This window comes from Dasypus novemcinctus, chromosome 20 (genome assembly GCF_030445035.2).
Source record: "Dasypus novemcinctus isolate mDasNov1 chromosome 20, mDasNov1.1.hap2, whole genome shotgun sequence".
Classification (NCBI taxonomy): Eukaryota; Metazoa; Chordata; class Mammalia; order Cingulata; family Dasypodidae; genus Dasypus; species Dasypus novemcinctus.
This window is the reverse complement of record NC_080692.1, coordinates 28,406,228-28,432,649: the sequence shown is the minus strand read 5'-3', so window position 1 is coordinate 28,432,649 and position 26,422 is coordinate 28,406,228. Positions and strand designations below refer to the sequence as shown.

The window sequence follows — 26,422 nt, the reverse complement described above, 5'->3', positions numbered from 1 at the left end:
TATCCAATATAAAATCTTTTCCCTTCTACAGTGATAATCTTTTAACATATTCATACCATATTTACTGAAACTGGTGTACAGATATTGAGACAATAGCTTTCAAACAAGGTAACATTTGTGTTGACATTGTGGTTTATACTTTAGGCTATACAATTTTCTAAGTTTTAGTTATCCTATGTTTTACATTATGATTTACATTATTAGTCTGTCAGCCCCTATATGTTTTTGGTATAATATTACATGTTTTATATCCATCCTCGTGTACTCTTGTGAAACACTTCTATTGCCCTCACAGTTATGTTGGTTCCATCTATTCAATATCTATTTTCCCCTCCCCTTGGGGCCTACAATGACAGTCAATCTTCATTTCTTGAGGAGCCATGTTCAGAGATACTTGCAACAGTGTTGAGGGCTTGACTTGCTCAACTGCCCTAATGCCCTGGGAGCCACCATTTCTCTTGAGAGATACAGTTCCCTCTATTTGATGGCATTAGTCCTCCCCAGGATGTGGGTATACCTTCACTCTCATTATATGGGTCTCTACCCGATGGTGTAACCCACTCTGGCAAATGAGCATTCACATATTCCCTAGGAGTCTGTCTTACATCAGATTATCCCCTTTAAGTATCTTAAACAGGTAACTTTCCTAATTATATTTTGAAAAGGTTTTCTCAGCATTATACTCTCAACCAACACCTGATATTCTCCTATGTTCGTATGTTGCCCCACCCTCCCCCCAATTTCTTGGGCAATATTACCCATCCGCCCATCCCTAGACCCCTCAAGCCCACAAAGCCCCACCCAAAGGTAACCCTATGCCCCCATTTTATCCCTTCCTTGTACACATACTTACCTCCAGCTTATCATAGATTTCACCCATGTAGATGTCAGCTTATATCATTCCTCTACCCCCCGATTTCCTGTAAGCCTATCTTCCAGTCTCTAGCTCTCTAAGGCAGCTTGGTTTATTTATTTCATATCATTGAGGTCATGTAGCATATGTCCTTCAATGCCTGGGTTGCTTCACTCAATATAAAATTATCAAGATTCATCCATGTTATCACGTGTGTTTGTAGTGTATTTGCTCTTAGAGCCAAGTAGTATTCCATTTTATGTATATACCACATTTTATTGATCAACTCATCTGTTGATGGGCATTTGGGTTGATTCCAACTTTTGGTGATAGTGAACAATGCTGCTATGAACATTGGTGTGCATATATCGGTTTGTGTCCTTGTTTTCAATTCTGCTGGGTATATACCCAGCAGTGGAATTGCTGGGTCATATGGCAAATCTATGGTTAGTTTTTTGAGAAACCACCAAATTGTCCTCCAGAATGGTTGGATCCTTCTGCATTCCACCAGCAGTGGATGAGTGTTCCCATTTCTTCACATCCTCTCCAGCATTTGTATTCTTCTGTTTTTTTCATAGCTGCCAATCTTATGGGAGTAAGATGATATCTCATTGTAGTTTTGATTTGCATTTCCCTGATAGCTAAAGATTTGGAGCATTTTTTCATGTGCTTTTTAGCCATTTGTATTTCTTCTTTGGAGAAGTGTCTGTTTAAATCTTTTTCCCATTTTTTAAATGGGTTGTTTATCTTTTTATTTTCAAGATATAGGAGTTCTTTATATATGCAAGTTATAAGTCTCTTATCGGATATATGGTTGCCAAATATTTTCTCCCATTGTGTAGGCTCCCTTTTTACTTTTTTGACAAACTCCTTTGAGGTGTAGAAGGCTTTAGTTTTGAGGTAGTCCCATTTATCTATTTGTTCTTTTGATGCTTGTGCTTTTGGTGTAATGTTCATGAAGCCATTTCCTATTACAAGGTCTTGTAGATGTTTCCCTACACTGCTTTCCAAAGTCTTTATGTTCTTGGCTCTTATATTTAGGTCTTTGATCCCTCTTGAGTTGATCTTTGTATAAGGTGTGAGATGATAATCCTCTTTCATTCTTCTACATATGGATATCCAGTTCTCCAGGCACTATTTGTTGAATAGGCCATTCTCTCCCAGTTGAGAGGGTTTGGTGGCTTTACTGAATATTATATGGCTATATACATGAGGTTCTATATCAGAACTTTCAATTCGATTCCATTGGTCTGTGTGTCTCTCCTTATGCCAATACCATGCTGTTTTCACTACTGTAGCTTTGTAGTATGTTTTGAAGCCAGGTAGTGTGATTCCTCCAATTTCATTTTTCTTTTTCAAAATGTCTTTGGCTATTCGGGGCCTCTTTCCTTTCCAAATAAATTCCATAATTTCCTTTCCAAATAAATTAGTTTTTCTAGTTCCTTAAAGAAGGCTGTGTTGATTTTTATTGGGATTGCATTGAATGTGTAGATCAGTTTTGGTAGGATAGACATCTTAATAATATTTAGTCTTCCTATCCATGAACAGGGACTATTCTTCCATTTATTTAGGTCTTCTTTGATTTCCTTGAACAGTCTTGTGTAGTTTGGTGTATAAGTTTTTTACATCTTTAATTAAATTTATTCCTAAGTATTTGATTTTTTTATTTACTATTGTGAATGGTATTTGTTTCTTGATTTCCTCCTGATCTTGCTCATTATTGATGTACAGAAATGCTACTGATTTTTGCGCATTGATCTTATAACCTGCGACTTTACTAAACTCATTTATGAGTTCTAGAAGCTTTGTCATAAACCTCTAAGGGTTTTCTATGTATAGGATCATGTCATCTGCAAATAATGAAATTTTGACTTCTTCCTTTCCAATTTGAATGCCTTTTACATCTGGTTCTTGCCTCAGTGCTCAAGCAAGTACTTCTAAGACAATGTTAAATAGAAGGGGTGAGAGTGCGCATCCTGTTCTTGTTCCTGAATTTAGAGTGAAGGCTTTTAGGATTTCTCCATTGTAAATGATGTTGGCTGTGGGTTTTTCATATATACTCTTTATCATGTTCAAAAAATTTCCTTGTATTGTGATATTTTGGAGTGTTTTTATCAAGAAAGGGTGCTGTATTTGTCAAATGCTTTTTTTGCATCTATAGATATAATCATGTGATTTTTTCCCCTTCATTCTGTTTATATGGTGTATTACATTGATTGATTTTCTTATGTTGAACCATCCTTGCATACCTGGAATGAATCCCACTTGGTTGTGGTGTATAATTCATTTAATGTGTTGTTGAATACGATTAGCAAGTATTTTGTTAAGTATTTTTGCATCTAGGTTCATTAGAGAAATTGGTCTGTAATTTTCCTTTCTTGTGGTGTCTTTGTTTGGCTTTGGTACTAGGGTAATGTTGGCATCATAGAATGAGTTAGGCAATGTTCCTTTTGTTTTGGTTTTTTGGAATAGTTTCAGCAGGATTGGTGTTAGTTCTTTCCGGAATGTTTTGTAGAATTCACCTGTGAAGCCGTCTGGCCCTGGGCTCTTCTTAGTTGGGAGGTTTTTATTTTTTATTTTTTTTATTTTTTTTTTATTTTTATTTTTATTTTATTGACTTTGTAATAATATTACATCAAAAATATATATGTGAGGTCCCATTCAACCCCGCTCCCCCACCCCCCCCTCTCCCCCCCCAACAACACTCGTTCCCATCATCATGACACATCCATTGGATTTGGTAAGTACATCTTTGGGCACCTCTGCACCTCATAGTCAATGGTCCACATCATGGCCCATACTCTCCCCCATTCCATCCAGTGGGCCCTGTGAGGATTTACAATGTCTGGTGATTGCCTCTGAAGCACCATCCAGGGCAGCTCCATGTCCCAAAGACACCTCCACCTCTCATCTCTTCCTGCCTTTCCCCATACCCATCATCCACCATGTCCACTTTTCTCAATCCAATACCACCTCTTCTATGTGGACATTGGATTGGTTGTGTCCATTGCACCTCTATGTCAAGAGGAGGCTCAAATTCCACATGGATGCTGGATGCAATCCTCCCATTTTCAGTTGTAATCACTCTAGGCTCCATGGTGTGGTGATTGTCCTTCTTTAACTCCATCTTAGCTGAGTGTGGTAAGTCCAATAAATCAGATTGTAGGTGCTGGAGTCTGTTGAGGCTCAGGACCTGGCTATCACATTGTCAGTCCAGAGATTCAAATCCCCTAAATATATCTTAAATCCCAACGTTAACTGCACCTCCAGCACATTAGCATGAAAGTCTTATGAAGGGAGATCCCATCTGAGTCCAGATTCATCACACATAAACACCATTTCCAAAGAGGGGCCATCTGCCCTGGTAGTTAACCCCATCGGCCATGGCCATAACTCTCATGGGTCTCTTTAGCCTTCAAAGGAACCAATATCTGGGGGTTGTATCTGCTTTATCTGTCTCTCTGACTCTGCTCAGTTGTGCATGAGGGCAATCCTTCTGCCAGCCTCCAGTTTTTTAGAAACTCGTAGCCATATAAACTCATTTCTCCTTTCCATTTCCCCCTTACTTTAGGTCAAACAGCATTTTAAAGTCATGTTATTTTATGTAGACATGGATATTCTGCTGATCCGCATTGAACCTTCCGTATAAGGTCCTTTTCCAGTTGCATCATCAGTTGGTATTTGATAGTGGTCCCTCGTTGCCAGGGAGGCTCGTCCCCGGGTGTCATGTCCCACGCTGGAGGGAAGGCATTGCATTTACATGCTGAGTTTGGCTTCGAGACTGGCCACATTTGAGTAACATGAAGGCTGACAGGAGGAAATTCCCAGGCACAATGTTGCTCTAGGCCTTGTTCTTGTTTTAGGTTTATCAGCTCACAAGCATAGTCATTAGCATCAGGGGCTCACTGTTGAACCCTCAATCCCTCCAGGTCCCCGCCGCTGTACCTGGGAGACTGTCGCTGCTCCCCTAGGGACCGCGGCAGAGCACCACTGGCCAGGAACTCAGTACCCCCCCTGCTGTGGTTTTTAATTGTTGCCATTATGAGTATATCCAATCATTACCATGCCCCCTGGACATATGTTCTGTACAGCTCCCTGTCAGCCATATATCACCTGTCATTGGTATCCCATACCAGTATCCCTCCATTGCCATTGTTGAAACACTCTGTGGTCCAGAACTCCCCGAAATTTGAAGCCCAATATAATGTCATGGTTAGTTGGGAGGTTTTTAATGACTGATTCTATCTCTTTACTTGTGATTGGTTTGTTGAGATCACCAATTTCTTCTTTCATCAATATAGGCTGCTTATGTGTTTCTAGGAATTTGTCCATTTCCTCTGAATTGTCATTTTTGTTGGAATATAGTTTTTCAAAGTATCCTCTTATGATAGTCTTTATTTCTGTGGGGTCCGTGGTGTTATCTCCTTTCTCATTTCTTATTTTGTGTATTTGCATCTTATTTCTTTTTTTCTTTGTTAGTCTCGCTAAAGGTTTGTCAATTTTATTGATCCTCTCAAAAAACCAGCTCTTGGTTTTGTTTATCTTTTCAAGTGCTTTCTTATTTTCTTTTTTCTTTTTTTTCTTTTTAAAGATTTATTTATTTATTTAATTTCCCCCCCTCCCCTGGTTGTCTGTTCTTGGTGTCTATTTGCTACGTCTTGTTTCTTTGTCCACTTCTGTTGTCGTCAGCGGCACGGGAAGTGTGGGCGGCGCCATTCCTGGGCAGGCTGCTCTTTCTTTTCGCGCTGGGCGGCTTTCCTCACGGGCGCACTCCTTGCGCGTGGGGCTCCCCCACGCGGGGGACACCCTTGCGTGGCACGGCACTCCTTGTGCGCATCAGCACTGCGCATGACCAGCTCCACACGGGTCAAGGAGGCCCGGGGTTTGAACCGCGGACCTCCCATATGGTAGATGGACGCCCTAATCACTGGGCCAAAGTCCGTTTCCCTTTCTTATTTTCTATTTCATTTAGTTCTGCTCTTATCTTTGTTATTTCTTTTTTTCTTCTTCCTGTGGGATTACTTTGTTGTTGTTTTTTTCCTAATTCCTCCAAATATGCAGTTAGTTCTTCAATTTTTGCTCTTTCTTCTTTTTTGATGTATGAATTTATGGCTATAAATTTCCCTCTTAGTACTGCTTTTGCTGCATCCTATAAGTTTTGGTAAGTTGTGTTATCATTATAATTTGTTTCAAGGTAGTTATTGATTTCTTTTGAGATTTCCTCTTTGACCCACTGTTTTTCTAAGAGTGTGCTCTTTAATTTCCATATCTTGGTGTGAAATCTGGGCCTTTGGCCCTTGCAGATTTCCAGCTTCACTCCACTGTGGTCAGAGATATTATTTTTTATGATTTTGATCTTTCTGAATTCATTAAGCCTTTCTTTGTGGTGTAGCATATGGTCTGTCTTGGAGAATGATCCATGTGCACTTGAGAAAAATGTATATTGTGCTGTATTTGGGTGTAATGATCTGTATATGTCTATTAGATCCAGCTCCTCTAATATACTATTCAAATGTTTGTTTCTTTAGTGATTTTCTTTTGAGATGTTCTGTCTAGAGTTGATAGTTGTGTATTAAAATCCCCCACTATAATTGTAGATGCATCTGTTCTTTCACTTAGTTTTTCCAGTGTTTGCCTCACGTATTTAGAGACGCCCTTGTTAGGAGCATAAATATTTATGATTGTTCGTTCTTCTTGAGAGATTGTCCCTTTCACTAATATGTAGTATCCTTCTTTGTCTCTCACAATTGTTTCACATTTAAAGTCTATTTTGTCTGATATTAATATAGTTACTCCTGCCTTTTTTTGGTTATTGTTGGCTTGTAAAATTGTTTTCCAACCATTCATTTTCAGCCTTCATGAATCTCTGGGTCTAAGATGTGTCTCTTGTAGACAGCATATAGATGGGTCATATTTCCTTATCCAATGTCCCAGGCTGAATCTTTTGATAGGTGAGTTTAATCCATTGACATTCAGTGTTATTACTTTCAAGGAATTATTTATGTTAGTCATATTTTGATTGGACTTGTGTTTGTGATTTTTGTTTTCTTTTTTCTTCTCTTTTTGTCTTTTTTGTTGTTCTTACACTCTCCTCCAACTCTGCCTTTCCTGTTTTTTCCTTTCTTCCTGCAGAACTCCCTTTAGAATTTCTTGAAGGGGAGGTTTCTTGTTGGCATACTCTTTCAATTTCTGTTTATCTGTGAATATTTTGAACTCTCCATCATTTTTGAATGCTAGTTTAGCTGAATAGAGTATTCTTGGTTGGAAATTTTTTTCTTTTAGTACCTTGACTATATCATACCACTGCCTTCTTGCCTTCATGGTTTCAGATGAGAAATCAGCACTTAATCTTATGGAGCCTCCCTTGTATGTGATGGTTTTCTTTTCTATTGCAGCTTTTAGAATTTTCTCTTTGTCTTGAGCGTTGGATAATTTGACAAGTATATGTCTTGGGGTGGGCCTGTTGGAGTTTATCATGTTTGGGGTGCGTTGTGCTTCCAAGATATGTACATCTGTCTCTCTCAGTAGATTTGGGCAGTTTTCAGCCATTATTTCCTGCAACACCCCTTCTGACCCTTTCCCTTCTCTTCTCCTTCTGGGATGCCTATAATACATATGTTTGTGCGTTTTGCATTGTCATTCAGGTCCCTAAGTCCTAGCTGGATTTTTTCTATCTTTTTATCGATCAATTCTGTTATCTGTTTGATTTCTGATGTACTGTGTTCCACATCACTAATTCTCTCCTCTGCCTCTTCTAATCTGCTGCTATTTGCTGCGAGTGTATTTTTGATTTCTTGAACTGTGGTGTTCATTCCCATCATATCTGTTATCTTTTTGTGTATGTCTGCAATTTCCTCTCCAAGTGTCTTCTTCATATTGTTAAACTCTTCCTTTACTTCATTAAGTTTGTCTCTGATATATGTTCTGAGATCTTTAATTGCTTGTGCGAAGTTCTGCTCCCCTTCCTGGTTTTTAGTCTGTTCATTGGATTCAGCCATGTTTTCCTGATGTCTGGTTTGGTTTGTAGTTTTTTGTTGCTGTCTGGTCATCATTTTATATTGATGGGTTTAATCTGTTCCTTAGCTTTTTTGTCTAGTCTTGGGATTAATTAGCTGTTTTTCTTGCGTAAGTGTTATATCTTCTCTTTGTCACTTTGTTCTTCTTATTCTAATTTCTTGTTGCTGGCTGAGTTCACTTTCAAGGAAAATATTAGGGCCAGGGAAAGGCAATTGTGTAAGAAAGGAAAATGTGTAAAGTAGTATTGGTAATAAATGTTAACAGAGCAACAATATGAGATCTGGGAGGATGGATATGAGATTCATGTAAGTTGTATAGAGTTATAGCAGTAAGTAGAGTACCTATAATGAGGTAGTCGACTGAATATGGGAGGAATAAAGTGTGAATTAAAAAGCCAGTGTTTTCATGAGAGAGGGAAAGAGAAAAGAAAGACAATAGTATCAAGAGTGGATAAAAGACAGAAAACAAAACAAAGGTATTAGAAATTAAAAGTTAGACAATTTGGGGACCAAAGAAAGGGAGGTGGAATATAGGAGAGACAGTAGAGATGGAGGATATCAAGATGTGGGGGAAAAGGGATAGTGTAGGTAGCCAAAATCAATTCACACAGAAATGAGACCACAGAGGATGAGGAAACCCAGCAAAATGTGAGATGATCTCTGTAGCACCTATTGTATAATTAAAATAAAATAAAATAAGAAGAAAAAGAGGGAAAAGAAAGAAGAAAAAAAAGAAAAGAAAGAAAAAAAAGGGGTGGGTGGGTAAAGAAATGAGAGGGAAACAAGTAAGAAAAAGAAAAGAAGAAAGAGAAAAAAAAATAAATGAAAAAAGACCTTGGGGGATACAATGGGAGAAAAGACTAGGAGATAATGTAATATTAGCAACCAGGACAATAAAAAATAAGAAAAAGGAAAGAGGAAAAAAAAAAAATGCAAACGTCTAGGGCTAGGACAATCAAGGACCTCAGATGGACCTCAGGGTGTGGTGGATTCAGGGATGGGAAGTCTGTGATATTGCAGACTTAAGAGGTATGAGTCTCTGGCGTGTGGGCCACCAGGGTTTAGGGGACACAGACCTGGCAACCTCAAATCCGGTTAACAGGGAGCCTGGGAGCACCGCAGTGCAACACAGCCTTCAGGGATCCCCGCAGCTGGGTGCCCAGCCCTATGGGGGGGGGTCACATCCGCAAACTCTGACCTCTGTGTCAGAAACCCTAAATTCCCCCTCTCACTAGTGTCTCTGCTGTGTCACCAATTCGACTTCAGGACACCTGCCACCCTGCAATCCCCCGAAACAGCCTGCTGGGGGCGCCTCTCTATTGCAGCCCTTTTAAGGATGCTGCAGACCGGCAGCCAGACCTAGGGGGCAGGGTTCTAGCCGGAAGCGCTGATATCTGTGTCAGAAAACCAAAATTCCATGGCTCACACAAGACTCCTCCATCTGTTTCACCTAATTGGCTTCCAGATGCCTTCCACCCTGCAAGGCCCCGACACAGCCTGCTGGGGGCGCCTCTATATTGCAGCTGTTTTAAGGGTGCTGCAGATCTGCAACCATGCCTAGGGGGTGGGGCTCTAGCCAGAAGCACTGATATCTGTGTTAGAAAACCAAAATTCCACGCCTTGCACAATACTCCTCCGTCTGTTTCACCTAATCGGCTTCCAGATGCCTCCCACCCTGCAAGCCCCCAAAACAGCCTGCTGATGACGCTTCTTTATTGCAACTGATTTAAGGACGCTGCAGATCAGCAGCCAGGCCTAGGGGGGCGGGGTTCTAGCTGGAAGCACTGATATCCATGTCAGAAAACAAAAATTCCACGCCTCGCAAAAATGTCTATCTCTGTCTCACCAAATCGGTTTCCACAGGCCTCCTGCCCTGCAAGCCCCTGAATAGCCCGCCCAGGGCTTATGAATTCCCCAGCACCGCAGAGCCTCCATGAATTGCCGCTGCTGCGCCACCCGCCCCAGGGTGGAGCATCCTGCGTGCAGCCCCTATCTCCATAAAAGAGAGCCTGATTTCTACCTTTTACACGAGTCTTCTCTGTCATTGTCCCACCAAATCGATGTCCAGATACCTCCTGCCCTGTAAAATCCTGAAACAGCCTGGTCCTGAAGAATTTCCAATGCTGCCCAGCCGCTTCTTTGCAGGAGAGACTATAAGGTGCACTCACTCAGACATCATCTTGCTCTGCCCCGAGTTAATTTTTATGAAAGGTGTAATGTTGGTGTCTAGATTCACTTTTTGTTGCTTATGGATGTCCGGTAGTTCTAGAACATTTGTTGAAAGGACTATCCTTTCTCCATTGGATTGCCTTTCCTCCTTTTCAAAGGTTAGTTGACTCAATTTTTTAAAAATTTAATTGCCTTTTAAAAAAAGATATATAGATCACAAAAAATGTTTTATTAAAGAATATAAGAGGTTCCTATATACCCCCCACCCCACCCTACCCTATTCCTCCCACATCAACAAACTCTTTCATCCTTGTGGCACATTCACTGCACTTGGTGAATACATTTTGGAACACTGCTGCATCGTATGGATTATTCTTTACAGTCTTCCCCAGTACATTCAGTGGGTTATGATAGAATCTATAATGTCCAGCATCTGTCCCTGCAATATCATTTAGGACAACTCCAAGTCCCAAAAATGACTCCACATCATATCTCTTCTTCCCTCTCCCTGCCCTCAGCAACTACCATGGCCTCTTTCTCCACATCAATGTTACAATTTCTTCCATTACTAGTCACAATAGTTCTATAGTAGAATACCAGTAAGTCCACTCTAATCCATATTTTATTCCTCCATCCTGTGGTCCCTGGGATGGTGATGTCCAGTCCACCTCTAAATCGAGAGGGACCTTAGATCCCACATGGTTGATGAATGCGATTCTCCTGCTTGGAGTTGTAGGCACTCTTGGTTTCCCTGATGTGGTGGTTGATCGAGTTGACACTATTTGTGTGGTTCTATTTCTGGGCTTTCTATTCTGTTCAGTGATCCTTTTGTCTATTTATTCCTCAATACCACACTGCTTCTTTGAATTTTCATCTTATTTGTTTCTGTCTTGCTTAAGGCTGTGTGAGATTCAAAAGCCAACTTATATATATTTCTATATATCTTTGGGGTCATCAAACTAAAAAGTATGAAAATTGGTATGTATTTGGATAGAGATTTTATTCATTTGTATGGGAAGCATGGTATAGGAGATAAGTAGAGGGGCTGAAATAGGCTTTCTGGAGGAGGTGACATTTGGCCTTAGTTAAGAATGTGGTGAAGAAAATGTTAAGCAAGGAGCAGTGTGTACTAAGATTGACACAGATATATGAGGGACCATGGGAAAATTTTGGGAAATATAAGCATTATGACAGGAATATATAGTGTTAAGTGAGGAACTTTAAGAGATGAAGGTGTAGTTGGGAGAAATAAGCAGTTTTCATATTATGAAGAGTGTTGGGTAACAGTCTAAGGAGTCTGTATTTTTTTTTTTTTTGAAGATTATTGTATCAGTCATGTTTTGCTGCTCAATAAACCAATCCAAAATTTAGTGGATTAAAATGAATATTTAGCTCATGATTCTGTGGATTGGCAATTTGGACTGAACTGAGTTAGGAGACTTTTCTGGTCTTGGCTGAACTCATTTATGCATTTGCAGTGAGGTGCCAGTCACCTAGGCAACCCGTCTTCTGATAATTGATTGGATGTTGGCTTTAGCGATTACGGCAGCGTGGCTACATATCTCTCGTTATTCTGTAAGCTAACCTGGGCTTCTTCACATGGCAATTTTTAAGTTCCCAAGAGTAAGATGGAAGTAAGCAAAGCCTCCTGTAGCTTAGGCTTGGAACTGGCACTGCATTACTTCTGCTGCATTGTATTGGATAAAGACAATCATAAGTCCAGCCTAGATTTAAGTGTGGAGAAATAGACCCCACTTCTTTATGGGAGAAGCTGAGTCACATTGCAAAGGGGTGTGGATACAGAGATGGGTGGAGAGTCTTGCCTATATTTGCAGTTTATCACAGTCATGGAGAGCCACTGAAGAATTTTAAGCAGGAAAATGATGTAATAAAATTTGATTTACAGAAACATACTTTTGGCAGAGGTGTTGAAGATAGATATTTGAGGACAAAGTTTGAGACGAGAGCAATTAGAAAACTAACTCACTAATCCAATTGGGAACTGTGAGATCTCATCTAAGTCCAGTGGTAGTGACGAAAGCCAAGGGAATAGAGTTGAATGATAATGAGGAAGTACAATCAGGAAATTAGAATCTTTATGAATATTTAAAATTGGGGAATAAGGGACCCAGAGAAGTATGCTCCAACTTTCTGACTTGGTGAATTCAGAAATCATGAAGTTATTCAAAGAAATAGATAGTACAGGATGAGTAGCAAGTTCAGCTGGAAAATGGTAATTTAAGTTTTGGCCATGTTGAGTTTTCTATGACTGTATGAACCTCAGATGAACACAAAAGCTCTGAACTCTCCCTTGAAATCCATGCATAGGTCTTTGGATTTCAAGGGAGAGGTAAGAGCTTTGAAAGTCATTCATGTATAGGTAGCTGTTGAAATCATGGGAATACATGACATCACTGAAGGAGAGGATTAATATATAAAGAGGGATGAGGATGTTACTTTGAAGAATGTTATAATTAAAAGAGGTGGATGGGGAAAGATAAGTCTATAAAGGAGTGTAAGAGACAGTAACAAGAAGAGTACACAAAATCAGAAAAGACAAGTGTCCTAAAGATTGCAGGGGATAAGAACTGGGATCAAGTATTGTGGGCTCATCAAATAGGAAAGGGGTTTAATAAGTAGCCTTTGGATACATCTAGGAGATTACTGATGAACCATTGCAGGAGCAGTTTTAGTGAAGCTGGTTGAAACAGAAGCCAGATATGATGAAATCAATGAACAAATGGAAGGTAAGGAGGAAAGGAAGAGAGAAAAGTCAGTTTCTAGAAAGGGGAGGTAGCTTATTTTAAATTGGGAAAGGCTTGAGCATGTCTCTCCATTCGGGTTGGAGACAGTAAAGGAAAGATGAGGAGGAGGATAATACCCTCCTAATCCATGTTGATAGCTTGGCTTCCACTTTCCAGCTAACCCAGAACGCCTCAGAATTAACTGGATCCTCCTTACACACCCCCACCCCCACCCAAGACCCATGCTAGGTACCTAGATGTGTTTGACTAATAGTCTTGAAGAGAATATGGATAAGTCCCTCTGAAATCTATTATAATGGAACTGTCATATCCTCTTTCAACTACTGATTTCGCAGCTATTCCTGAAAAAATCTTTAAAAGAATTCAGTAGGATTAGTATTATGTTGGTGGGTTGATGGGAGATTTTTTTTTCACAACCAGGGTCCTTTTCCTCAAGTAATTGACATTTGAAGATCTTTTTCCTATAAAGAATGCAAGAAAAGAACAAAATAACGATAAAGAACAAAATCCTAACACTACCAAGAAATTGAGTTTCTTTATTTTCTTTTCCAGTTTTTTTTGAAAAATATTCTCAGCTTAAAGAAAAAAGGACTCTAAAAGAACCGATCCCCAGATATGTGGAATGTGAGAAATCAAATCAGACCATGGGAGGTAAAAATTAATGTGTCTATAATTCATTTGCTGACAAGACTGTATAATGATTCAAAATCAATATTTCCAAGTTTATAACACTAAAAGGCTAAATTCATAATCATATTAAGCTATTATACCAGTGTACAAATATATAGGACTTGTAATTCTTATATGTATGTCTATAATTTGTGCAAGGAAACAGAGGCTCATTTGTGAAACAGGTTACGTTGCTTTTGCATATCTCCAGCCTTCACTTTCTTCTGAACTGTCTATGCACAAATTGCTTTTCTTCTCACATATCAGGTGAAATCTATTCTCTCAAGAAATATCTGATCCATTTGTGTTTTAAGAAGACATATTGTTTGTGCATAAAATATTTCTGGAAAGTACATAAAATACTGTTACAGGGTTTTATCTCTATATACTAGGATTGAAGATGTTGGGAGAGAGGGAAAAGGTTTTCATCATTTAGTTCTGTTTGATCTTGATGATGATGATGATGAACTTCCCCACATGCTTTTGCAAATAAAGTTCCTTTGGGAAGAGATAGGAGGAACCTCCCTCCAGGAAAAGTCTCTGAAATCTGCTGAGCCTCTTTCTGAATGACACCCCTCCTATAATAACTGAGTGCTCAGTGAAGAGGGCATGGTAGCCTCCTGTCTTTTTGGCTTGCTTCTCCAGGTGTGGAAGCTCCACTTTATAAGTTGGGGAAAGGGCTCATAATAAACTTTATTTTTAAAGAAGTTTTAGATTACAAAAAAGTTGCCTTGAAAATATAGGGGAATGGCATATACCCTACTGCTCCCCCTCTCACATTTTCCCCTATTATTGACATCTTACATGAGTGTTGTACATTTGTTACAATTGATGAACAAACATTGAAGCATTGCTACTAACCATGGATTATAGTTTACTTTATGGTTTACAATTTGCACCATACAATTTTATAGGTTTGATAAAATGTATAATGGCCTGTATCTGCCATTGCAATATCATATAGAACAATTCCAGTGCCCTAAAAAATGCTCTATGATTCCTCTATTCTTTCCCCCTCCTCCCCTCAGAACCTCTGGTGATCACTGTCATTATATCAATGTTACAAGTTCTTTTATTATTAGAATAATAATAAATCTACTTTGGTCCATAGTTGCATTCCTCCCTTATGCTTGTTCCTTCCTCAGTCTTGAGTATTTCGGGATTTTTGGTGATGCCCACTCAGCTTCTGATAGGAGCCTTAGAGTCCATGGGGGCAGATGGCTGGAACTGTCTTGCTTGTAGTTGTAGATACTCTGTTTTTTGGGATGGGTGTTGTCCTTCATAATCCTTTTTTTAGTTGACCTGGGTGAGTCTGATGAACAGGAGAGTAGGTGTTGGCTACAACTCTGCTGAGATTTAGGGCTCAACCGGCATATGAACAGACTGAAGATTTAGTCTCTGGGGCATAGAGAGAGGCCACATTTGAGTAACAAGGAGGTTTCTAGGAGGTACCACTTAGGCAATATATATTACTAGGCTAAGTTTTGAATTTGGAAGAATAGGGTTCATAAGTATGAGCTTTAATATCCTGGACCTGGCATATTGGTCTGTCCTCTTTCGCTAGGCATTGCCTATGTACTCTAGAGATTCTTGCTACCCTATTCAAGAATGTAGCAGGAACCCCCAGGATGGGAATTTAATATTTGTTGGTTATTGTATTGGTCTCCACCCACTGAGATAAAACCTCATGACCATATGAACACATTCATATTCCACAGAGGCACGCCCCAGGTGCATCCTTCCCAACACATCCCCTCACCACTGACACCCTGCACCAGTGATACTCCCCTGCCATAACTGTAACTTTTCTATAATCTAAAACCTCCCCAAAGTCCCCCATTTTTTGTCTTTCCATTGTGCCTTTTATCACAGTTTGTCTTTTATGTATACTGACAGTTTCTTCTGTATGTTCCACCAGTGTCTTATTTTTTTTCACTTTATTTTCAAAGAAGCTTTAGGTTATGGAAAACTCATATAAAAAATACAGGGGATTTCCATATACCTCTTCCTCTCCCCCTCTCACATATTCCCCTATTAATAACATATTACGTGAGTATGGTACATTTGTTCCAATTGATGAATAAATGAAGCATTGCTACTAACCATGGTCAATGATTGACATTATGGTTTATACTTTGCCTTGTACCCTTTTATAGGTTTTGACAAAATGTATGCTATTGCACTGTTGATGGAATTATGTTTCCACTTTTGGGCTCCAATAAAAAATGCTGCTTATAAACATTTTTGTATATGTATTTGGTTTCACATATACATAACTTTCTCTACAGTATATATCTAGAAATGTAATTGATGAGTCATAGAATATGTGCATATTCAACTCTTCTTTTAGTGGATAAGTTTAGAAATTTCAACCTGCCCCTTAACTCATCAAATTTAAATTTAATTAGCAAGTTTTACGTTCTCATAGATAATAGATGGACTTTGGAATTTTGGCTCCATTTATCTTGATCTCACTTAATTTATATGCTATGGTTGTGTATTATGTATACATATGTATAGATTTATACACATATATGCACTTACATACTTATGGGCATATTTATGTATGTGTATGTATGTGTATAATTACATGATATTTGTATTTTTTATTAAAAATTTTTAAAAAATTTATGCCCTCCTTTGTGGCTTGCTTGCTGTCTGTTCTCTGTATCTGTTCTCTGTGCATTCTTCTGTGTCTACTTGTCTCCCTTTGTTGCATCCATCTTGCTGTGCCAACTCTCTGCGGGTGCAGGCCATCAGCTCTCCATGGGTGTGGGCTTTCAGCTCCCCTCGGGCGCGGGCCAGCTTGCCTTCACAAGGAGGCCCTGGGAACGTGAACCCAGGGCCTCCCATCTGGTAGACGGAAACCCAACTGACTGAGCCACAGACACTTCCCTCCCTGCATTATTTTTTTTTATAGAATTAGCATTCATTTAAATTAACCCATATTACCATTTTCTTTGATCTTTATTTCTTTTCACAATGACTTTTTTTTTTAAAAAGAGGTCCCAGGGATTGAACTTGGGACCTCTTACATGTGAAGCTAGTGCTCAACAATTGAGCTACACCTACTTCCTTTTAAAAAACCTCATGTTTTCCATCTGGGTTCATTTTCTTTCTGCCAAAAGTACCACCTTTGGGATGACCTTTAATGAGGGTTTTCTGTTGGAAAACTCTTTTCATTTACCTGGTATTATTTCTTATTTATTTTACCCTCCTTCTTGGGTGATATTTTTGGGCATAGAAATGGTGATTTGCTGACTTTTTTTTTTTCTTTCTCCAGTGACGATTCTTTCTTTTCTTTCCTGAGTTTCTATATGATTTCTTTAGGTGTTGTTTCTCCCTCCCACCTGCCTTTTTGGAATCCATTCAATTTTTTGATCCTACTAATTAATGTGTCTTACCATTTCTGAAAAACTTCCCTAATTATCTTTTCAAATATTGCCTCAATGTCTTTTATTGTGTTTTTCATAATGCCTTTTTACCATTGTACTCCTTTCAATGTGATTTTCATTCCTGTGATGGTTTTGTTTTACTTTTACTGTTTTCTTGAGTTGTGTCTGTTCATATTTTATTCTCTCCTCTTGACTCACTATCTCTTTGCCAGATTTATTTCTGCTTTGTGGCCTTTATAAATGTGATATTCTCATGTCTGAATACGTTTTTCTTTTTTTTAAAAATTGTGGTGAAAATTTTATTCCCAAAATCTTCTGCTCCATGACAACATCTTTCTGGTGAGCATTTTTAAAAATGTTAATAAATCTTGCTGGTCTTTCTGTCAATGTTTTCTTACAGATTTCTCCCTGCAATTTGGCCTGTCTACATGGTATTTTCTGAGCTTACCCACATCAAGCGAGTGTTTTTGCTGTTTCTCACTCTCAATTCCACTCCCACTGCTGCAGGCAAGGGATATAGTTTTTGCTTTTTGGGTGTGCTTCTCAATTTCACAAAGAGTATACTTGGTGATTTTTGACTCCTGCAGTGGTTGGATTCTCATCACTGATATTTTTCCTTAGTTTCTCTTTATCTCCTGTGCAAAACTGTGTTCATTTTGTAAGTCCTTACAAATAATTTGCAATTTAAGCAAAAATGGAGTCTTTGGTTTTGGTTTCAGTTTGTGTTGTGGACTATGTATAGTTTCCAGGAGGAGAAAGAAATACTTTACTGGAGGCTTATTTTTTCTTATGCTGTATGATATAAATTACCATCATTTTATTGGTTTCATTTTAAAGTAATGTTATTAATCTCTCAAAGTAAATTGTAACTTTATTTTTTACAGTGAGCATCCTCTCCACATCAATCCTATCATTCTCCACAGTTTTCTAAACTTTTGTCATGATCTTACACCTCTGATTTAGAAGGACTGTAGTTTCTTTTTTCACCACACAAAAATTTCCATGGTAATGTTTATTGGATTTCATTTTTGAGAATGAATTCATTGCTTTAACTCACCAATGAGAGTATGAAGAGACCACCAGAGTTAATTCTTTATGACTACAGATAGAGTGTTTTGCTAGATATACATTTTACAAGACAGAGTACTAATAAATTAAGAAATATAATTACTCTAGTAAAGATGTTGGGCACATATTCTGAACAAATGCTAAATCTCTTGAAGATATCAAGAAGGAATAGTAATAATACTTTCCTTTAAAGTAATACTTTTTTTGGAAGTGATTTTTTTAGAAAGAAGATTTAGATTACATAAACGTTACATCAAAAATATAGGGGGTTCCTATATATGCCACTCCCTTCATATCCTATACTTTGCCCCATTTACAACATCTTTCAATAGTGTGTTACATTTGTTAAAATTTGATGAACACATGCTGAAGCATTGTTATTAACCATGGTTTGCAGTTTACATTATACTTTATGCTTTGCACTTCACAGTTTTATAGGATTTGATAAAATGTTTAATGACCTGTATCCATCATTGCAATGTCATGCAGGATAATTCCAATGTCCCTTAAATACCCCCATGTTGCAACTATTTTCCCTCTCTCTTTCCTCAAAATCTCTGGTGGCCACTGCCTTTAGATTAATGATACAAGTTCTTCCATTGCTAGAATAATCATAAGCCTACTTTAGTCTATAGTTGCCTCCCGCACTGTTTGTTCATTCCTCAATCTTGAGGATTTGGGAATGGTGATGCCATTTTTTCTTCCACCTGAGTGTAGCCTTAGAGCCCATGGAGTAGGTGGCTGGAACTCTCTTGCTTGCAGTTGTAGATACTCTGTTTTTTCATATTGGTGTTGTCCATCATCATCTTTTGTTAGTTATACTAGATGAGTCTGATGAACTAAAGAAGTTGGTGTTGCAGTTCTGCTGAGATTCAGAGCTTAACTGGCATATGAACAGACTGAAGATTTAAGTCTCTGGGTCATATATTTAACAAGCACAGAGCTAATTATAGGTTCAAATAAAAGGGGCAAGAAGAGCCACATGTAGGGAAATTATGAATGAGTCTAACTGTGTTATAATGAGGAGCATATATCCAATGTAAGGCCCTTTGACAGGGTGCCAAATTCCTGAGATTCTCTGCCCTACTTATATATATTTTTAAAGATTTATTTATTTATTTCTCCCCCTTCCCTCCATTGTCTGCTCTCTGTGTCCATTTGCTGTCTGTTCTTCTGTGTCTGCTTGCATTCTCATTAGGTGGCTCTGGGAACCGATCCTGAGACCTCCTGGAGTGGGAGAGAGGCAAACATTCTCTTGTGCCACCTCAGCTCCCTAGTCTGCTGCATCTCTTATTATCTCTCTTCTGTGTCTCGTTTTGTTGTGTCATCTTGCTGCGCCAGCTTTCCACGTGGGCCAGCACTCCACGCAGGCTAGCACTCTGTGAGATTATTACTAAGCACCAACTAGTGATGCATTTGGAAAAAGAGCTTGACCAAAAGGGGGAAATATTAAAACAAATTAGTTTCTATGCCTATGAGATTTCAAAGTGATTTCAATCCAGAGGTTACACTTATGCATGTCTCAGCAGGATCTCATTGACTGCCAAAGTAAACAGTGCCTCAAACAGCAGGGCTCCTGAGGACTCTATGACAGCTAGACACTCTAAGTAGGGCAGAGAAGGAAGTGAAATTTACTCAAGCAATTGGGCTCCTGTCTACCATATAGGAGGTCCAGGGTTCAATACCCAGGGCCTCCTGGTGAAGGCAAACTGGCCCGTGTGCCCTGGAGGGTGTGTGTGTGTGAAGATAGTACATTTAAATGCTGAGTTTGGCTTGGAGAGAAGACTCATTTGAGCAACAAGGAGACTTTCAGGAGGTGACTCTTAGGTAATATATAATACTAGGCTAAGTTTCAATTTCACAAGTAAAGGTTCATAAGTACAACCGTCAATATCAAGGGCCTGGCATAATGGCTGGTCCTCCTTCACTAAGCACTGCCCATGTACTTGGGGGATTCTTGCTACTCTATTAGAGAATATCACTCGCCTTTAAAGTAGGCAGTGTACCATATTAAAACATGGACTATTTCAAAAACAATAAATTCTCTAAGACCTATGAATGCACTAGCCTTAATTTTGGGTTTTAATCATCAATATAGATTTCATACAAAGTTCTTGACATTTTTATTGAATGACAAAATTTTTACTCATCAAAAGTATGGAATGGACTATTCAATTCCTTGCTATAATTCAATTCATATCACATATATATAGTGTGTGTTAACATATACAACACAAAATTTTCCATTTTAACTACTTTCATGTACATGTGTACAATTCAATATTAATTACATTTACACTATTAATTACCATTGCCGCCATCCATAACTAAAACTTTTTCATTACTTCAAACAGAATTTCTGTGTCCATTCCACTTTAGTCCCCCATTTTCTAACTCTACCCCCATCCTCAGTCCTTGGCTCTTAGTCTGTAGTCTACTTTCTGTCAGTATAAATTTGCTTATTCTAGCTATTTCGTATCAATGAAGTCATACAGCATTTGTCTTTTTGTGTCTAGTTTATTTTCACTAATGTATGTCTTCAAGCTTCATCCATATTCTCATATGTATCAGAACTTCATTACCTTTAATGACTGAACAATATTCCATTGTATGTATATACCACATTTTGTTTATCCATTCATCTGTTTATATATGAACATAACTTTGCTTGGGTTTCTTCCACCTTTTGGCTGTTGTGATTAATGCTGACTTGACCATAGGTGTACTAATATCTGTTCGAGTCCCTGTTTTCAATTCTTTTGGGTAAATACTTAGAAGTAGAATGGTTGGTATATGAATTTTGTTTTAAATTTCTGAGGAACTATCAAACAATTTTCCACAATGGCTATAACATTTTACATCCTCACCCAACAATATATAAAAATTCTTATTACTCCACATCCTTGCCAATATTTGCTATTTCCCTTTTTTTAAAAATTTTAAACTTATTTTTAAAAAAACCACAGATACAAAAAAATCACATAAAACAGTGGTGATTATAAGGTGCTAGAATAATAATGTATCTATAATAGAATAATAATATCTGCTCTTGTTCATTGTTCATTCCCCAACTTTGGGATGGTGATGCCCACTCTTTTTCTAATTGAGAGGAGGCCTAGATCCTATTAAGTAGATGGTATAACTATCTTGCTTGCAGATGCAGACACTCTCTTTTCCTTGGGTTGGGCGCTGTCCATCATTATCTCCTTGTTAGTTGTCCTGAGTGAGTCCAAAGAACTGGAGAGTAGGTGTTGCAGTACTGCTGAGATTCCTTTGACTGAGTTTTAAATTTTGGTTATTGTAACTTTCCATTCTAAAATTTCTATTTGGTTCTTTTTTTATATCTTCTCGTTCTTTGCTGAGACTTTCTATTTCTTTGGTAAGGATTCCTATTTTTTCCATTTGTCTTGAGTACACTTTCTCATTGAAATATTTTTTTAAAATTATGGATGCTTTAAATCTTTTTCAAATAATTCTAACATTTCTGTCAGTTAGGTTTTGGCATCTACTGCTTGTCTTTTCCTTAAGTTTGAAATTTTTTTTTGTTTCTTGGTATGATAAGTGATTTTCTCTTGAAACCCAGAAATTTTCTACTTATGTTGTAAGACTGAATCTTCTTTTAAAAGCCTTTTTTTTTTAGAGGTTCTGAGGGATGGGAGAGGGAAGAACGTGTGTAATATGGAGGCATTTTCAGGACTTTGGAATTGTCCTGCATGACATTGCAGTGATGGATACAGGCAACTGTAAATTTTGTCATAATCTACAAAATTGCACGGGACAGGGTGTAAACTATAATGTAAACTGTAGTCCATAGTTAGTAGCAGTGCTTCAATATGTGTTCATCAATTGCAACAAATGTACCACTCTAATGAGGGATGTTGTTGATGTGGGAAAGTGTGGGAGTAGGAAGGAGTGGGACATTTGTGTATACCTTTTATTTTTTTAATGTAACGTTTATGTAATCTAAAGCTTCTTTAAAATAAATAAATAAATAAATAAAATTATGCTTTAACTAGCTTTTTCTAATACCAGTCTGGCAGGGAAAAGGGGAGTCTGCCTTATAACTGTAAGATGGAGATAGAAGTTTGTTTCCTCACTTGACTTCTGTGACATTCAAGGGCTGAGGAATTTTTGTTATTGCTGGGTAGGGATGGGAATTTTGGCTTTTCATGTGGTCTCCACAGATACTGTAGGGTGGGGAGGTCTCTTTACATATCATAGGGATAAAAGTCCTCCTCACTACTTGGTCTTCTCTGCCATCTCCACAGTGAGGGTGTTTGGATGCCTTGTAAGGATGGAACTTTAAGCTCTCACTCTTCCTTTGCTGGTGTGGGTGGGAATGAAGCCAAAATTTTTGTCTGTGGTCTTTGCCTGGATCAGAGTGGTTATTGTCTAAAAGTTTTATTTCTTACCAAGCTGCCCCCTTTCTTATTCCGTGGGCTAGTGAGGGAAGGTTTTCTTTCAGTCTTTTTTTTTCTTTCTCTGCCCATTGACATTTCTGGATTGCCAGCTTTTTCAGTTCCAAGTTTGGGGTACATGAAACAAAGGAAAAGTCTAGGAATTCACTGCAATATAACATTTGGGTCCTGAGGTCCCTAGTTATTCTACCTATTTCTACCTTCCAGTGTATCCTGTTTGTTTTATGTGCAAGCCACGGGTTTTTAGTTATACTTAGTGGAAAGAATGGGGAATAATGTATCTATTCAATCTTTCCAGAAGCATAAGTATCCCTTAGTGCTAAATTTTAATATACACATTTTATAAATTACTTTTATGTCCTCTTCCTAATACTGAGAAAGCCTGGAGTTGCTGCCCAAAGAATTGGATTTCATTTAAATCCAACTGCTACCTTATTTCTGGTACATCGGCATCTTGGACTGAGAGCGAGAAGAAGTGCTCTGAGACAGGGGCTCATCTGCTGGTGATCGACACCAAGGAAGAGCAGGTACTTTCTAGGAGACAATAGCGTTTGGAGCAGTGCCTTGTTTCTGTACTTCTCTCTTGGTTGGGGAGGAGATTTTTATTCTGGGATGTTGGTGCTAGGGCAGAAGGCTGTTGGTACAATAAATAGGAGTGCCCCTGTAAGCCTCTTTATTCCACACCTTCTTCCTGCTTCAATAAAACTGCCTTCCCTCAAAAGCAATTGGGGCATGGGGGGTATATGGGAACCTCTAATATTTTTTGAATGTAATATTTTTTTGTGATCTAGGTATCTTCAAAAAAATATAATTAAAAAATTGATGGGGGTGGGGAGTGGGGTATATGGGAACCTCATATTTTTTAATGTAACATTTTGTGTGCTCTATTAACTTTAAAAAAGATAATTAAAAAAACACAAGAAACAGCTTTTGCTGGATACCCCTCCCCCCACAAAAAAAGGGGCATTTAAAATCTCCATGTGTTGGTTGAGTGGAAGGATAAAAATATTTAAGTCTGCAATATCGTTTTGTCATTTCAATATGTGTTTAATGAATTATTAACTGCTTAGAGAAGGGGTATTAAGTGTGATAGAGAAATAAAACTGAATCATGAAGTCACTATAAATAATTAGAAATGCAGCTAAAGAATCTCTGAAATTATGAAGGGAGAATAATTAAATCTGCAGAAATGATCTCCTATACAACGTTGAAGAATACGATCTTTTAGTGAAAAAAAAGTGAAAGTGAATCTGAGATGAGAATTCATTATGATCATGGATATACATCACTCCTGTATGTAACAAACATCATGCTTGCATATGTTGTTTTTGACCCTGCCCTGCTCAGCCAGAGAGGACCTGCGATCCTGGACTCCTCCACATGGCTGTTCCTGACTCCTCTCCAGTCCTTCTCTTTTCCGCAAGGCTATATAGAGCTCAGTACAACCAGAGTACGCTAAGCGCTGTGACTTATTTCTTTTCTTCCCTCAGGATTTCATTACCCAGAAGCTGAGTAAACTGACTGCTTACTATATAGGGCTGTCAGACCCAGAGGGTAAGAACCATTGGCAATGGATCGATCAGACACCATACAATGAAAGTGCCACGTGAGTACAGAATTGGATAAGAATCCTGGGTCATGGACATACAGTGGTTTTAGTGTGTTTTAGCTCTCAGCTCAAAATAAAATAGTTCACTCTTTTTTTAAACTCTTGGACACTGGGTTAAATTACTTTATTATCTCATTTAATTATCACAAGAATACTATGAAGAACATATTTTTTTTTTTCCCTGAAGAGATGAGAAAACTGAAATGAGGTGGTCAGAAGTTAGATGACTCAACTAAGGTCATCCAGCAGAGGCAGCAATGGCTTTCAAGCCCAGATCTGACACCAAAAGCTGTGCTTTAACCGCTACATTAATGTGTCTATAACAAAAATTCATGTCAGTGATCAAGATCATAACCATTATTAAGATTTAATATTTCTCAAAAAGCAAAATGCTAAATTCTGATAAGAGGAGTGATGTATATCCATCTGATAGAAATGCATATAATATCTCATTTATGCATTTCTTTAAAAACTCCTAAGTAGGGAAACGGACTTGGCCCAGTGGTTAGGGCGTCCGTCTACCACATGGGAGGTCCGCGGTTCAAACCCCGGGCCTCCTTGACCCGTGTGGAGCTGGCCCATGCGCAGTGCTGATGCGCGCAAGGAGTGCCCTGCCACGCAGGGGTGTCCCCCGCGTAGAAGAGCCCCACGCGCAAGGAGTGGGCCCGTAAGGAGAGCCGCCCAGGGCAAAAGAAAGTACAGCCCACCCAGGAATGGCGCCGCCCACACTTCCCGTGCCATTAACGACAACAGAAGCGGACAAAGAAACAAGACGCAGCAAATAGACACAGAGAACAGACAACCGGGGGAGGGGTGGAATTAAATAAATAAATAAATCTTTAAAAAAAAAAAACCAAACTCCTAAGTAATTTAATGCATTTTAGTTCATTGCCACCTTTGATCCTTATATCAGTTGTGTGAAATATAAAGGGCTATTATTCTAGTCTCTTTTTTTAGAGAAGAAAACTGAGAATCAGAGATATTAAATTTTCCAAGATAATAGGGAGTAAAGAAGCAGATCCAGGCATTTAAACTAGTTCTCCAAAAGTAGTACATAAAAAAGGAACAAATTGTATTGATACTTGGGACCAGAGGGAAATTTTTTGATTATTTCAGGAAGCCCTATGAGATTGGCAGTCCCATGGGAACAGGATTTAGGATGAACAAATAGTAGGGAGTCTCTGGGATATCTGATGGGAAGATTTTTAATGCATTCCCAGTTGCTTAAGGTGACTGAATACTGGATAATGTGCACAGTTATCACGAAAAGTGCTAGAGCTGTAGATGGAAGAGCAGCTGTCCAAGCATGAGGTTTTTATAAAATGTAGCAGCAGGAGAAGTGAGGAGGGAATTATTTGGGCATATCCGACCTTGACTTCTATACTTCTACACTGTTCAATCCTGGCCCCCTCACAATTTCTAATACTGAGGAAATACCCTTATCTTTTCTTTCACTTTCAGGTTCTGGCATGAAGGTGAGCCCAGTAATCATCGGGAACATTGTGTTTTTCTAAATACGCGTCCTTTAGCAGGAAAATGGGGTTGGAATGATGCACAGTGTGATAAAGCTCAATCTTCAATTTGCAAGATGAAGAAGATCTACTTATGAGTGGAATTTTCTCCCTGGATATGTAGTTGGTTTGGCATCCACCATTAAAGGAGTAGCTAATTTGTTCTTTATATTCATATGTAAATCTTGCATAAGTGATGTCTGTAGAATTTCAGTAGGATGTTACCTATTTTATTATGATAGAATCAGTTCACATTCGTCCATTTATTCATCAATAAAATAAATATTTATGGAACATTTCCCATGTTCCAGAGACTGTATATGAGAGTCTTTTTGTGGACACAGAGGGGACATGAACCCTCTCTTCTAATTTCTGTCTTATGGCTTAGATTTAGTTACAGGTATCATTATTTGATATGGTTCCTCCTCCTGTCCATCTTTTTCTTATGGGTTGATCAAAACCAGAATAATCCCGACTATTACTTTCTCTTTCTTTCAGACAGATTTATTAATTTTTACTGAAAGTATATTTTGTAATAGTGGAATTACAATAAATATCAAAATATTCCTATTTTGGACCAGTAAATGTTTGGGCTTGTTAACATTCTCTATTCAGTATTGGACTGGTATCCAACATCAGAGTAAAGACAAGGGGAATTTGAGATTGAAAATTACAGATTTAGCATTAGAGAATAAGAATTAGAGGTCAGTGATAGTGAGCTGACATATAGAATTATATTCTACAGGTATTCTCTTAAGTTTTACTTTGGTTGTGTTCATAGGTTCTGGGTATTGTTTTCCACTCAAAATGGCCCTTTTTTTTTTTTTTTTTTTTAGTAATTTTTTAGTTAAAGAAGTTGTGGGTTTCCAGAACAATCATGCATAAACTACAGATTGCCTTACCCCACCCTACCACCACCATCTTGCATTGGGTGGAACATTTCTTACAA

At 38.4% G+C, this 26,422-nt stretch overlaps 1 protein-coding gene across 2 annotated transcripts in view; it reads left to right on the top strand.

The window, feature by feature from the left end:
* Positions 1-26,058, top strand: part of CLEC4A (C-type lectin domain family 4 member A) — a 33,757-nt gene extending 7,699 nt beyond the window's left edge. For both annotated transcript variants that reach the window (XM_058282723.2, XM_058282724.2), the window contains 4 exons: positions 13,356-13,454; positions 22,735-22,880; positions 23,844-23,959; positions 25,424-26,058. In XM_058282723.2, the coding sequence (XP_058138706.1) occupies positions 13,356-13,454; positions 22,735-22,880; positions 23,844-23,959; positions 25,424-25,571 (509 nt within the window). In that variant the 3' untranslated portion in view covers positions 25,572-26,058. The remainder of the gene's footprint in view (positions 1-13,355; positions 13,455-22,734; positions 22,881-23,843; positions 23,960-25,423) is intronic.
* Positions 26,059-26,422: the final 364 nt, after the last annotated feature.